This window comes from Athene noctua, chromosome 10 (genome assembly GCF_965140245.1).
Source record: "Athene noctua chromosome 10, bAthNoc1.hap1.1, whole genome shotgun sequence".
In the NCBI taxonomy this organism is placed as follows: Eukaryota; Metazoa; Chordata; class Aves; order Strigiformes; family Strigidae; genus Athene; species Athene noctua.
Genome location: NC_134046.1, coordinates 12174513 through 12189804, shown reverse-complemented (window position 1 = coordinate 12189804; position 15292 = coordinate 12174513). Strand labels below are relative to the sequence as shown.

Here is a 15292-nt window from a genome sequence, read left to right as displayed (position 1 = left end):
TCTGTTTAATTGCTTATTCCTTTCTATTCGTGCTGCTGCTGTTCTCTGAAAGACGCTGTCCAAAGCTAAGTGTGACTTCTTGACAAAGGCAGTGCTTGAAGTGTGTTAATGTGCTATGACCGTGCCTGCTGCAAAATGATACAGAGATTTTTTTGTATTGTTAGAGACCAAATGCCTCACTGGATGACCTGTCTTCAGCTATTAGAAATGGGATTGCTGTTCATTTCCCAAAAAGTGCTAGTAAACTTTGCCAGACAAAATTATATCCCAGTAGACTTGGATGTTGTTCTTGTGAGAGATGGCTTGCATGTAGACAAAATGTGATGGGCTGCCTCTCTGACTACCTTGTAGTGGTGTAAGGCTGGGAAGCTGTGTCAGACCAGAGAAAGCTGCTGTCATGCAGACGGTGTGGAAACCTACTGAGTAAAGGGAAGGGTGCACAGTGGTAATTATGACTTTACTATTGCAGGCTGCACCTAAGAAACCTGATCATATTTAAAGAGTGTGAATTAAATAATCCATATTGCACTTCATGTTACTAATCTACATTTCATATAATAAATTTTGGCATTTCACTGTAGGTCTTGCTATAGGATGGAAAAATTGCTTGACTCTATGCAAGGAAGCTGGCAACTTCAACAACAGATAATGAAAACTAATTGCTGCTGGATTTTAAGATGTGTTCGCAACATAATTTGATTATGCTTAGCTAGAAAACATTTTTACGAGAAGGGAAGTGAGGGGAAAAATTGGCTTCTACCTCAACCACAACTGAGATGAATTATTTCCACTGCATCTTTAGAAATGAGGAGCTAGTACTTCAGTGGGTCTGCTTTGCATTACCATAATAGTTAAGTATAATCATAGGCAAATGTGGTCCCTGTTGTTGAAGTTGAGTTTTGAGCACAATGAACTGCATGTGCGAGCTAAGTAATATGGTGAAGATACAGGTAATTATTGTTGTACACTCTATTATAATACATCCCTAATATAGTAAATGACATAACTGTCAGCCTCTGCTGTTGGATTTCTGCCTCCATAGTTCAACTTCGATTATTTTTTTATAGTTCCTTAGTGTTAGCCACCTGTATTTTAAAACTTGGTGTTAAAGCTGCTTAATTAACTGTCAGTGTGGTTTCTGGATGTGATGTCTGCAGAAAATCTGTTCTTCGCTTAGTGTTGTCTTCCAGTGTTCTCAGCTGAGGAGCTCTGTCAGACATCTGAGCCTTGCAGCCATGATGTGGTGTTATCATAAAGCTGGCTGTCAAAGGAAGGTCCTATTTCCAAACAGGAGGTGGAGCTGTGAAATGAGCCTTGGTGGCGGAGGATAATCCTGTGCAATCAATTTTTGTTATCAGGTGGACATACCAGAAGTCTCAGCTGTGCTGGGGGCTGCAAAAGCAGCAGGTTCATAAGGAAGCCTTTGGATGTTCCTAGCTGAACATACACTGGCAATCTAAAGAGATTTTTCAGGTTTTGGAAATGAATGCTGAGCTGTAAAGCAAGAGTTAATTTTTCACATGCTTTGAGACAGCGGCTCACTAATGAGGTCTGAATCTTGCTTTGAAGACTGCTTTGAGGAGTTGTTTTAGCTACAGTGGGTTGGAAAGAGGTTGGAAGAAAGTGGTGCAACTTCGTACCACGTTGTCATTCCCTAAGTCCTAAAAAATGTAAGCAAATTTATCCTGAAGCCCTTTTATGGATTCAGTTAAAGACAGTCTGTAAGTGCTCAGATTCTTTTAGTGGAGAAAAGAGTTATGAGGATACAGCTAGCTTCCAGTGTTCAAAGGAAGAGGATTTGTAGCACTTCTTAACAGGCACATTGCAAGTTGTGTGAATTTTAAGTGTTACTGGGAGAGGCCCAAGCAAAAGGAGAGAGCTGTAGTGGAGAAGAAACAATGAAATTGGACCTGCAGGGTTATGTCAAACACTCCAGCCCCTCTTCAGAACAGGGGGAGGTGCTGGAAAGCTGATGTGAATGGATTTACTGATCACTTGGTGTGCTGGTGGTGGTGTAACTGCATAAATAACAGTAAACTCCAGAAGCTGGAAGGTAACATGGTTCTTTTTGTCTTCCTGGTTCACGAGTCATTGTGGGTATCTAGATAAACTGTTCTGGTGAAAGCATCTAACTTTATGAAGGGAATCTTGTCATGTAAGAAAAAACCAAAAAAGTCAACTATGAAAGAATCAAGGTCCTGTAATCTAGGCTGTGCTGCAAAATGGCTATATGTGCAAAGTTCGTGTTTGGTTTTGTGACCTCAACTCTTCATCTAAATAATGCTGAATTGGTTCACAGTGTTTACAACCCTATCTCTGCAGTTTAGCTACTTTTAATATACCTGTTGCATAGTGTTACTCTTCTACATGCATATGGAATTTTGTTTGAACTCTCATACATGCAAGACCCAGGCTTCTTTTTCGGTCAGAACTTAAACTAAACTTCTGGAGTAGTGTTAGAAGTGTGCTAGTCTGGAAACTTCTCTGTGACTATTTCTGTTGTTTGGTATGCAAGAAATTCAAGTCTAATATCAGGATCTTGCAAAAAAATGCTGCTATCTCTTAGAACTGGCTTTGCTCATTTTTGATTCACTGGTCTGCCTGCTGGAATTTGCTGTAAGAGCGGTGTGTGATCATACGTCACTGCCAGGGTACATTCAGGTGCGATGTGATATGCCAGATTATCTTCCATAGTGGATGCAGACGTCGGTGCTGGATGGCTTTCTTGGGGCTCTCACACTCACAGGCGGAGTGAGGTGGCTGAATTCAGTGTGAGTTGGGGGTGAAGGTAGCTCAGGAATGCTGAAAAGAAAGGAGAGTTTTCTTCCCCAATTCTTTAATCTGTTGATGATGAGTCTTTTGGCAAGCTAGTGCTTAGGTAGGCAGACTCTGAAAGATCACCTACCCACTGGGAAGATTTTACGCAGCCCGAGCTGTCATTTTTCATTCCAGCACCAGCTTCTGAGCAGGGATCATGGATGCTCTTGGTTTTTGGGTGAGGAGTGCATTACTCAGTCTGTGGTCTTTAGAGGCCTCTCAGGAAACATCTGATGAGGCATGACAAGACCTCTGGGGCCTTTTGTCGTCCTGGAAAGAGCCCACTAAAGCTGAGGGAAAATGTGCACTGTTTCTCTGGAAACTGGCTGGCCTCAAAGGGAAAACATGTTATTGAAACAGTTAAAATGTTATTCTGTCACTCATCCTTAATTTCTGAAGCTTGAGGCTCTTGCCCAAGGCCAGTCTTCCAGGGGAGTGGAATATAATGAACTTGAAAGTTTATCTCATCTCTGGCATGTGGAGCTGCAGGTGCTGCATTCGCCTGCCAGGTAGCAGCATGGTTGGTAATAAAATGCTGCATGTGCCTGTTATTAAATGAAAAACCATGTGCAGTTAGTATGCAAACAAGCATAGGCCTGTCCACAGAAGAGCACTTCACAGTTTCTTAATCTCCAGATTTGTCATTGGTGCATCAAGTCTTCCTAGGAATAGAGTCAAGTACCGAAATTGTTCATCCAAAAATGAATAGAAAGGACTCTGGATTATTTCTTGACTCTTAGGTACAGTGAGGGAACATGTTTCTCCTCATTAGAGCACAAGCATTACCCTCAGTAAAAGTTCTGAATTACCCAGACTTCATGTAGAAAGAGCAGCAAATGGGGGTTTTGTTCTCAGTTTAAGTTCTGCTTGATATTTCTTCCAAACAGGTGGTGATGAAGATGCCACTGTTGCCATTTTGTTGTGCCGTCCTTGTCAGTGAAATGCTGCTTAAAGCAAAAGCACATCCAAAGATGAGGTGGAGGAGGAGAAGAGACTGTTTTCAGTCTTTCATTTTCATAATCTTTTGGGTGGTGTTTTCTCTGCAGATGGTCGCTATTCCAGGAGGAGTGTTCACAATGGGCACTGATGAGCCTGAGATACAGCAAGATGGAGAATGGCCTGCTAGAAGAGTCCATGTTAACAGTTTCTACATGGATCAGTATGAGGTCAGCAATGAGGAGTTTGAGAGATTTGTGAATTCTACTGGATATGTTACTGAGGTAAGGTAGAAGGGTATAGAGCCTGCTGTCATCTTTCTGTTAGCAAAATCCTCATTAAAAGCTTAAACTTTTTTCTTTCTGAAGAAGGTCACAATACTTGCTTGGGGTTTGCATACTAGAATGTTTCTAATGTAAGTAGTGTAGAGAGAAAATGGTCTTGCCTTGCTGCCCAGGAGTCGGAAGGAGCATTTAGATGTCTACTGTTACCTTTAGTAAGTGTTCTCAAAAGATGAACTGCTGTCTTCCCTGCAGTATGACAGAGGCAGCCTGGGTGAAGCTAACACATGGCTGAAGATGTCTGTGCAAGGTGTTTTAGGGTATTTGTTGTTGTTTGGGGTATTCTTGACCATAGGACATCTTTGTACCAGTACAAGTATGTTGTTACATTTTCCTTATTTTAGAGGAACAGGAGATAAGAGATTTAAAAAACTGTGATAGCTGAGGACTCTGCAGGCTAGTTCAGTGCAGCTACCTGCTAATGAGCTAAGCAACAGACAGCCCTGCTGTCTAAAGAAGATATAATAGCAGGTTTAATAATAGTTTTGTGCATGTTGCTGGGAACAATGGACTAAGAAAGAATATGTTAAGGTTCTTCTTCCAAGAAAGAAGCTACCTGTGCTTGAGGCTCTGATCTTTCCTGACAGTTGACTGTTCCTACGCAACTTCTATAAAACCCTGACAGTCCTTTTAGGCAAATAAAAGCCTCAGTAATGATCAGGTCTCAAAGGAGGCACTTTGCTGAATTCACTTGATAAACTGGTTCTCATTTGGAAGACAGGATCCTTCTGGTTGGGTGAAGGGCTTCTTTAATCTGCGCACTAGTTCTCTTTTTAAATTCTTATCTCAATAATTATGAAAAAAGGTTGTTTAACAATTTGGAGTTTGAACAGGGCTTACTTGTTGCAGACAGCTTCTGGAATGAGCATGTGTGCAGTGGGGTGTAAATGTAACACCACAGCTGATGGTGTCTGTTTCAGACAGCACTTCATGGCTCAGCTGGTGTACATGGGCGCTTCACTTCCACGTTCTCCTGTCCCCATCACGTGGGGCCCCCTTTTTACACTGGATCTGGAAAAATAAACTGAGCATTAGAGTAAACAGCACTGATTCTGCAGGGTTTTTTGGGGCAATGCAGCTGAGCTGCTTTTTGTGTATTTAAATAATGTCCACATTAATTACTGCAGGTAAACAGAGCCAACCTACTTCTTGGTTTTCTTTTATTAAGGACTAGACTGAACTCCAGTGGCAAATGAAACCTAAAAGTAAATAGAAAGCTGAAGAAAAACATCTCCCAATGTACAGCTATCTTGAATCAAAAGTATTTTTTAATTAACTTATTAAAAAAAAAGCCCATGATGGATGCTGTGAGACTGAAAACTGGGGTCCTTTTAGGTGATAAACCTGTTTGCCTCTGGGTCTTTCAGACTGGGCAGGAGACAAAAAAAAATTATTTTCTTCTTCCTCTTTGATAAACCTGTTTATCTTTAGGTCTTTAAATCAAGTATTTGTTTTCTTCTCTTTCCTTTTTGAAACTGAATATATAAATATTATAGTCATATGCTAAAACCTTGCAATTTGGGTGGTGAATTGGATCTTTCTTTCAAACTATGCTTGTCTTTAAAAGTTCTGACCGTGCAGAAGCAGCTCATAGTGATAATTCGCTGTCTTTGAATGTCTACAATAAAATGAAGAAACTGAGATGGGCAAATGTGTTGAATTCTGTTGGCATGTGTCAGCTTCCCAAGTATATCAATTCACTTAGTTTATCAGGAGGGAAAAAAACCCTATGCTGGTGTCAGAAACAATTTCAGTTCACATTTTTTGTTTGGTTTGGCTTTATATAATGCTAGATATGATGACTGGGTTACTTTTAACTTCTTTATTGTTGTAACAGCACTTCAAAACATGGTGCTAGTGATGATGGAGCAGTAAGTGACAAGGCTTAAGTCTCTTATTGTGATTCCTAAATGAAAAATAAGAGAACCTAAATATGCCCTTGAATGTTAGATTATTGACTGTAGCGTTTTTAATTAATAGAAGTAACAACATTTGCAGAAGCTCTGTGAGCTGCCATCTGTCCTGTGGCTGCTGAAAAAGACAACATACAGGGATAAATTGCTTTCTCTTCTGTTCCAAAATAACTTCCTTGAAAGAGAACTCCAAATTACTATCAGAATTTCCTTATCCTCGATAAAACAAAGCTGTAAACGTGAGTGGCATTTTAAGAATAACATTCCTTTGATAATATGGTTGGATCTTTCGTTCTTTCTATAGGCAGAGAAATTTGGCGATTCCTTTGTGTTTGAGGGAATGCTGAGCGAAGAAGTGAAGGCTGACATCCACCAGGCAGTGAGTACACAGCAGGGTAAATCTTACTTCACAGTCACCGGGTTAGATGTGTTAGCAGTTATGGCAGTAACAGCTCAATTGTGTGATGTTCCCAAAGCTGTATACAGAAATGGGGTTTATGGAGGGGTGTTTGGCCTAGAATAATAGACTCCAGTGTGGAGGATTTACAGTCTATTTTCTGATTTCTTTTTTTTAAACAAACAATTGAAAAAAATCTGCTCCTGATTAGCAAAAGTGAGTATCAACCTCTTGTCTTTTTTTGCCTCCTAAATGAGAGTTATTTAGGATTGTAGTGAGTGGTGCAGGTATAAGGCTGTTTATTTGCATTATGTGTAACATGGTGATGCTTCAGCAAGTTAGATGTGAGTAGTGGCTTTACTGAGTGATGTGCTGTGTAGGCAAAGAGCAGGAATGATTGTGGCTCGGGGAGCATATGTACCTGTGACTGGCATGCTCTGCCAGTGCAGTCCTATGTCCAAAGTGGGTAAATCTCAGATCCTATCCATTTAAGAAAATGAGGATCATCTGTTTATCTGGTACGATAGTGGTGCTTGCATGAGTGCTTTTTCTAGCTTAACTAGAGGCAAATGTTCCAAAGAAGTGCCGCTTCTGTGGCAGACCTGAGTCTGTAAGACTCCTTATATTGAGTGGTGTAAGTTTACTGTGCTTCCTCTACCTCTGTAGAAGATCCTGTATGCCTTGCTGTTTTTTCAGTTCCCTTCACCTTGCTAGGGCGACATAGTGATCCTGATAGGTGCAGTGCTGATTAAATTGGAACTGATCCAGTTTTCCTGTTGAGTGGAAGTGAGTATTGGTTGGGTTTTTTTTTGTTTTTTTTTTTTTTAAAAAAAGTTCAGTAGCAAAGCTTCCCTGCCCCACCTTTCCTCTTTTTCTGTTGTGAATGTGTTGCTGAGACTTTCTTAGCCTTCATTTACCTCCTTTTTAACCTTAACGGGTCACTTAACCTTTACAGCTCCTGACAGTAAGCAGATCATATCTTGTCATCTCCTGGATGAATTTATCTGCTTTGGGTAGAAGTTTGGACAAGATGACCTCCTGAGGGCTCTTCCCATTGGAATTATCCTTGGGTTTGAACACACTGCATTTCCAGATCTCTTGTCCCATGTCTTTAAAAAGGCCTATATGTAGTGTGGCAATTTTGGGGAGTGTGTGACTTCAAGTTGCATTTACGCTGGATGGGAATTTTTTTCATGAGTTTTCTTTTGGATCAGCAAAGCTAGCTTGGCTCATTCTGCAACTGCTGGAATCAACGTAGGGAAGCAGGTTGTACACAAAGCATGGATAAGGAAGTAGCAGGGCTGAAACTGCATCTTTTGGCAGTAGTTCAGTTAGACATAAGTAAGTGTTAAGCAAAACTGCACCTGTAGAGGAGCACAACTTCTTCTTGCCACCTTTTGCACCCCCTCTGAAGCTAGACAAGCAAAAAGAGAGAGGTGGGGCAGTCTGAGATAAAATTATTTCTTTCAGTTAGTAGCAAGGTTTTACTTATGCACACCATTTGATCTAAGGTACAACTCCAGGAGTTTAAAGGATTATTATTTATTATGATAAACAACTGAGAATACCTGGGGCTTTAGTATTTAGTGATTTAATTTTCTCCAAAATAGTTTATCACACAAGGAGAATTTTTCTTCCACGTGCATGGTGCAATAACTTAGAGTAGTGAGTATTCATTGTTCTATAGAAATGATGCTCTTGATTAAGGTGGAAATCTTTAAAGTTTTATTTTTATCTTCAAGGGGCAGATAGATTGGAGGTTTCAAGAAGCCCTACATGAATCTGTGCTGTGAATGACTGGCAAAAAATGTGGGGTTTTGTTTCCTACTGCAAGGAAAGGAAGATTACAAGAACAGTTTGTTATTGTTTAATTCAGGACTAACATTTGTGTACTGTGAGATATAAGAAGACTAAATCTGACTTCCCAAATACGAGCATAAGTCACGTTGAAGGTAGAGTAAATGCAGATGGACTCATCCCATCTTCACAACAGTCAGTATTAGAGATATTCTTTTTCCTGCCCTAGTTTTGTGATGTAGAAATCCTTAAATCAGGCGCTCTGTTTTAAAACAAACAAACAGAATGCTGGTGTAAGCTCAGTCTTGAGTATTTGTATAAACACATACAGAATGTTGGGAGCCACTTTCCTGGGTGTGTCAGCCAAATTCTACAGTGTTGGCTGTAGTGTTAACAGAACGAGTATTATGCCAGAGAGCTGGAATGGAGCCCAAACTGGTCTTTTTGGCTGCTTCTTTATGAAGGTTTTCTATATTTGTTAAAAGTAAACTTTAGGAGACTGTCCTTTTGCCATGTTTTCAGTATTTATTATTAGGTCATCTTGCAAGCATGCAGAGCACTGTTGAAATAGACACACAAAAAGACTGTATTAATTATTTTGGTAAAGTGATCTGGAGAAAGTGCCTGCCTGCCTTGTAGCTTGGCACTTAACTTTATGCTGATGCTGTGGACAAACTATGTTCTAAAACATGGTAATACTGTGAGGAGGTGAAAAAGCAGCTAGAAACCACTTTTCTTCCTCTCTGCCTGCCCCCTCAGCAGCTACATACCATGAAATCTGACTTTTAGAAAGGAACGTCTATCTGTAAGGAGAAGGTGTCAGAAAGCAGCTCAGTGGTACAGCTGGAAAGAGAAGTCCAATGTCTGAAGATACAGCTTAGAATTTTATCTGTGTATGCTTCTGCCTCTCAAAACCGTGTCTTTTTGTGGTTATAGTATGCATTTTCTGTGAGAGGTTATAAATGTTGAGAGTACTGTGCAGACTTCAGTTGTTCTGAGGGTCTTTGGTCTTTGTGACGGTGCAACTTGTAGGCTAGAACAAGCAAGGGTCGTTGTTAGAATATAATGTATAATGTAGTCAGGTTGCTGCTCAGATAACTGGATTCTGTGTAGGCCATGCTTATCACAGCTAATTGAAATACACTAGCATTAATTAAATACACTAGCATTAATAAAATACATTAGCAGTTTTCTGTAGATCATGCTTTCAAGAAACAAGTTGTCTATAGAAACGTGCAATAAGTTTCTTCTTGCTAAAAGGCAGAAGCATCCCAACTATGGGGTAGGAACATGAAGGGTTCTTCAAAAGCAAATTCGTCCTATGGATCTGCAAGCTTAAATTAAACAACAGAAAATAAAAGCTATCTACCTTGTTACATTGCCTGAAATACTTAACTTTTACTAGTGTTGTCTGTGGGGAAAATAATTTAATACTATTCAATTAATCTTAAAAAAAAAAAAAAATGCGAGCACTTTAGAACTTGGCTACTGCAGCATAACCGTTCAAATGTAATCAGAAAAAGTGTGAATTGCATGAAGTTGGTTTGCATCAGCAGATTGTAATGATCAGCAACGGAGAAGATTAAGGCTTTTTTTTCTGTGTATATCTTAGTCAGCTAATATTTTAGCTTGTGATATGTACCTTCTTGAATCATAACTACCACCATGAAAAGCAGAAATAAGATAAAAATGTTGGTCTGGTACTGAAAACCCTTCCACCAAATTAATGTGAGAAAGGACTGTATTTTTACTTTGCTTTAGTGGCTCAGATGCGTTTTGATGAGGCTTTTCTCCAGTTGAAGCACGGGGGTGCTAAATGCAAATGTGAATATAGGGGAAGAGCAATAGCAATGTGTATTTTTGAAGTAGTATTTCATACCGAGTGAAACATTTGGGGGAAGGTAGAAGTGAAGATATTGAACTAAATGTTGTATAACAGCTCCTATAAATAAAATGAGGTGCATGTGTCTGTTTGGGGGTATCTGGGGGTTTTGCTCTATTTGGCTACTTTGGCTTCTCCAGTTCTTAAACCAGCCAAGTTTATTGTAGGCCCTCGAAGGAAGCAGAGACCTAAATTAGAACAAGAGGTGGGGCTGGTGAAAGCTAGTACAGGAGTAAATCAGCTTAGCACGTAGAATAATTGGAGCTTTGGGTGTGAGTTTCCTGGAGGTGAGGTGGTCTCCTAGATAGCTACTGCGAGAGGAATGTAAGTTGGACTCCAACTCTCCTCTGGAAGGGAAGCAGTGAAAAGGGGTGTAGCAGCCAGTAACTGAATTGTTCTAGATTTCTGGGAACTTGAGTTTTAGTTTTGGCCTCTAAGTTTGCAGTGGTAACACAGCAGAGAGGGAAATCTGAGCACTGTAACAGATGAGGGTGTTACGGATAGAATTGGCAAGGACTTTCAAATAAAAAAGGTTTTTCTAGGGTGAGGGTGGAAGGCCCTTTGAAACGAACATGTTTTGTGTGGGCTTAACAAGTTTTGATAGCTTCACATATTAACATCGGTTCTCTGATTTGCAGATTAAAACCAGCTACTGATTACTGCAGCTATTAAGTTATGGTCTTTCTTGGTTACTTGGCTTTTGGTTTAGGTGTCATAGATAAAACACAGCCTAGAATGGCTAGTAGCTTGGCACTCGATTATTTTTTTTCTTCTGAGAGAATTTGAGGAAATGGAAAAACCACAAAATTTAGAGATTTTGCTGTTCTCGTTTTACGATGAAACTGTTTTCTTGCCTTTTTTTTAATCTCCCTGAGTTAAGGAGGAAGCAGAGAGGAGGAAATGCATGCCCAGTGCTATTATTCCATGGCATTTTACAATGCCATTTAAATGGCATTTCTATGTATCCTAGAGCAAAAAGCATTCAGATTGTGTCTGTGAAATGAGAAGGTACTGGGGCGTGCTTGCCAGCATGGGGATTTGAGAACTCTTGCAAATAACTGCAAGAGTTTCGCTTGCTGTGCAGCTACCATGAAAAAGGTAAACAGGATAGCACTTACAAATGCTGGAGTGCAGCATAGTCAGATTTGCGCACTGGAGAGTAGTGGGAACATTTTTATTCTTGGCTTGTGGAAGATAGCAAAATTAATTTTTGCTTCTAGGCCAGATAAACTCTGCAATGAAGAGACTGACAGCATACAAATCTGTATAATTCAGTTGTCTTCAGGCAGTATTCAGTTTTTGGTCTGAGAATGCAATGAAATTAGTTCACTGGCAAACTTGAGCAAATACTGTTAAGGAGTTCTGGTCAATCTAGAACTATTGGATGCTACTTTCATCCCTATTTGTATGAGCTGTGCAATTTACCTATTTATAGCAGTGCCTCTAGCCTGTAACTCAAAGGGCATAGTCCCATTCTAAAACCATTGCGACAACGTTGTGTATTTCAAATCATACTGAAAGAAGCAATGTTTGCAGGGAGGACAGCAGCACTGGTGTTTGCAGCAGTTACTGTGGAGAACGTATTTTCTGACAGCATGCACTGGCTTGCTTATCTGTGGCTTGGGGGATGCAGGCAGGTTATTGTGTAGTTTGTCTGACACTGCTAAGATGTCAATGTACATAGGATGCATAAGCACAAGTGGAAAAACCTACTCACTGCTTCTTTAAGGGTAAATATCATCTCTACTAGGTTTTTGCTTTTTCAGAGGCCTTTCAGGGAGGAAACTTAAATCAAAGGAAGAGATGGGTGAGCCTAATCCTTGCAGACCCCAGTGCTTCAGATTGCCCCTCTAAGGAGTTGGGAAGATGGAGCTTTTGAACTGTTAATATCCATCATCTAGTGCTGTACTCCCACCACTGGGATAAAGAATGACGTGCAGGAAGCATCTCTGTGGGAAGGACCAGTAGTATTAGTCCATATTTATCAGCATAAACTGCAACTTTAAAGCAGGGCATTGCTTGTGTCTCAGGCTGTAGATAGATCTGTGCACGTGTCATTTCCTTAAAGCTCATACTCACTTGGTTGCTGGAAGAAATGACTAGCTTGAGTGCCGACATAGATGTTGGCTGAAAAATAGACTTCCAGCAATGGAATTCACCAGGAATATCAGTTCCTCAAAAGAAGCTTCTTTGGATTCCAAAACTTGCACTTAATGAATCTTACTGGATTTTAGCACCAAATGTTTTTGGTTATTTTTCTTGGAGGATGGACATAGCTGCGAAGTATTACACTGTTTGAATAAGGTTCAGTGGCCTTTCCTTATGCAAAGGGAGGGTTCCTTCATAAAAATAAAGTGCTAGCTTCTGATGAAGTCTGAAATCTTTTCTCTAACTGATGACCTAAAATATACTTATTCTATAAAGCTGCTGCCTTTCCTTTTTGCAGTACTGCAATTTCAAACTACTTTCAAATATTGAGACTTGTCTCAAGGCAAACAATATCAATATTCAATATTAAACAAAAACCCTTATTGCTTTCATTTCTGAGCTAATGAGGGAGGCTAGAAACTTTAGAAAGTAAGAATGAAAACAGATTCTTCTGTAATTAGAGCTTTTGGGGAGCTGGGACTTTTAATTGATATAATAAATAGCATGGGACTTGCAGTAGCGTTGCAGAAGTATTAGTTATCTTCTGGAAAAAATACTCAACTGTCTACTTCTAAGCTGTTTCACTGTGCTTAATTACTGATTTGGTGGAGAATTTGACAATCATGTTTCAGTTCAGTTTATGTACATAATTATAGAAGGTTTGCTCTTCTCTGCAGAGTATCTTCAAGTACAAATAGGAATTATAGCTGCATATGTAGATTATGTCTCCCTTCTGCAGCTACTATGACAACCTTGATCACTGGCTAGGAGCGATCTATTCTTTGTCTTGAGCCTTGAAGTGGTTTTCACTTCCACACTATTTACATTGCAGTGTCTCCCTGACTCAGTTACAGCTGTTTCAACTTAAACACAAGCCCGTTGCTATAGAGATGATGTGCTGCATAGAAATAGGTCATGTTCGTGCTGTTTTCAGTGCGCTGATAAAAAGGAGAAGCAGAGCCGCAGACTTGTGAAGGTGAATGGGGAGCGGGCATCTGCCGGAGGGCTTTTCCTTGTGTTTGGAAAATGGCTTTAAAATGGACTAGGACCACTGTGTGGCTCTGGCTTGGTTTAAACTGCCCCTCAGGGTGCGATGTGTTCTGAATCGGGCTGCAAAGCTGGATCAGAGCGGGGCTGAGCTTCATCTCTGTCCTACTGCTTTCCCTCTCTGGCCCAGAGCAGGACCTCACCAGGGTAGTGACACCAGCCAGCCCAAATGCTGCTTTGGGTGTCAGCCGAGAGCTGGGCTGTGCTCACACGGCCGCCCAGAATACCCGCTGGTCTCTGGGGCTGCTGAACCGCTACCGCCGTGCCCGAGGGATCCGTTGGCACCCACCATCCATGTCTGCAGGTGTAGATGACTGTCGCCCGTCCCGTGGCAGTGCCCGGCTGGCAGCGCGGGCTCCCGTGCTGCGGAGGGCAGGAGGGGCCAGGCAATAGGTGCCAGGAGCTGTGTGTGGAGGGTGGGAGAGATCTCTGCCCCAAATCTAGTGAGGGAGGAGGTTTTTCAGGGTTGTTGGGGAGGTATGCTAATGCTACTTAGAGAAATAGGTGTAAAGTTACTTGTGACCAGGACCCCGCCTAATGTGACTTCTTTCTGGTTTCTGAAGGGAAAATGACAGTAATTATTTTTATTTCTTGAACTCCCTGCCCTACTAAAAATGTTCTATTTTCTGTCTGCTTCTTTCTTCAGTAGTTCATTAATCAGCTGTTCAGGGTTTAAGATAAGGCTTAAAGGAGGAAAAATTGACAGAGATTTATGTGTATCTGCCTTACATGGATAAAATAAAACCTCATTCAAAAATTATATTCTTTACTGAATAACTAATTCTTTCTCAAGTCTTACCAATGCTAGCAATGAGGGTGTCTAGACCACTGGGTGTATTTTCCAGAGATAAGGCTTCTTAACTTCCCTGCATCCCGCTGATGAACACATAGCTTTTGCAGCCAAGAGGATGCTTTTGCAAATTAAAGACATACAGTACTTAACAAAATCTGATTCTAACAAGTGGTAACCTATTAAGTCAGCTTCTGAAACTGAAGTGTGCGTTATCTTCCTTTTAAGAACCCACCGCTTAAGAAATGATTCTTGCAGTGTTTTCCAGACTTAGACTACTTTTCACTTGGAAAAATCTCTTTTCAGATGGTTGATTCCTAAATTGCTGAGGTTTTTACTCTGTAATAACTTCTGCTTCTTCCAGACATTTATCTTGACCTAGTGTATGCAGGCCTTCTTACATTAAAAAAGCATTATAATGCTGTAGTGCATCAAAAAAAGATGTTTGATGCTACATGTCTGGACAACAGCGTGAATTTCTCATCTTACAGGCCTGACTTAAGGTTAAAAATCTACAGCTTTGTTATTTCAAGTGACTTGCTGCATGTTAGAAATGGAATTAGAGCCAAGATTAGCTACTCAGTTGAGTTTATTTTTGGTAATACTTCTAATACATAAATGTGATTTGAATTTGAAATTTGGAGCTCAAGTGGGGGCTTGGTTTTTTCTAACATGGCCAGTGTTACATTAGCTGCAAGACTAATACAAATATTTTAATGGTTATTGGCTGGGGTTTTGGGGTGGTTTTTGTCTGTGTTTTTAAGGGTATTCCCCTCCTGCTTTTGCAATACCAGTAATAGTGTAATGCTGACAATGGAACTGACTTTCCTGATGTTCCTCCCCTTTTATTTTCTCTGTGTATATTTAGGAAGGAATTTGCTTAAAGATCATTGTAAAGTACTCTAAAAATCTTGAAGTCATGAGTTAATGGAGCAATTAAAGTTAGGATATCCCAGACTACTTTGAGAGGAAAATTGAAAACTTAAAACTTTGAATTTTATGCCAGCTGATAGTGGGAGTATAGGCTTCAGTTCTTCAAATTGCTTCACTTGAGTGGAAAACTTGTACGTCGGAATTAACTGTTAGTGTATCTTCTCAGTATTATCGTATCGTGTTCTCTTTTCTTCACAGCACTACAAGTCTGATAAGCAGAACAGAGAGTTCTTAAAGTTTAATCCTGGAGCAGAGAGCTGGATAATCCAAGTTTTCAGCTGGATCAGACCA

At 40.3% G+C, this 15292-nt stretch overlaps 1 protein-coding gene across 1 annotated transcript in view; it reads left to right on the top strand.

Annotated features, from left to right (window-relative positions):
* SUMF1 (sulfatase modifying factor 1) overlaps positions 1–15292 on the top strand; it is a 40374-nt gene that overhangs the window by 892 nt on the left and 24190 nt on the right. The window contains exons 2-3 of the mRNA XM_074914007.1: positions 3864–4037; positions 6312–6386. Of these exons, the coding sequence (XP_074770108.1) occupies positions 3864–4037; positions 6312–6386 (249 nt within the window). The remainder of the gene's footprint in view (positions 1–3863; positions 4038–6311; positions 6387–15292) is intronic.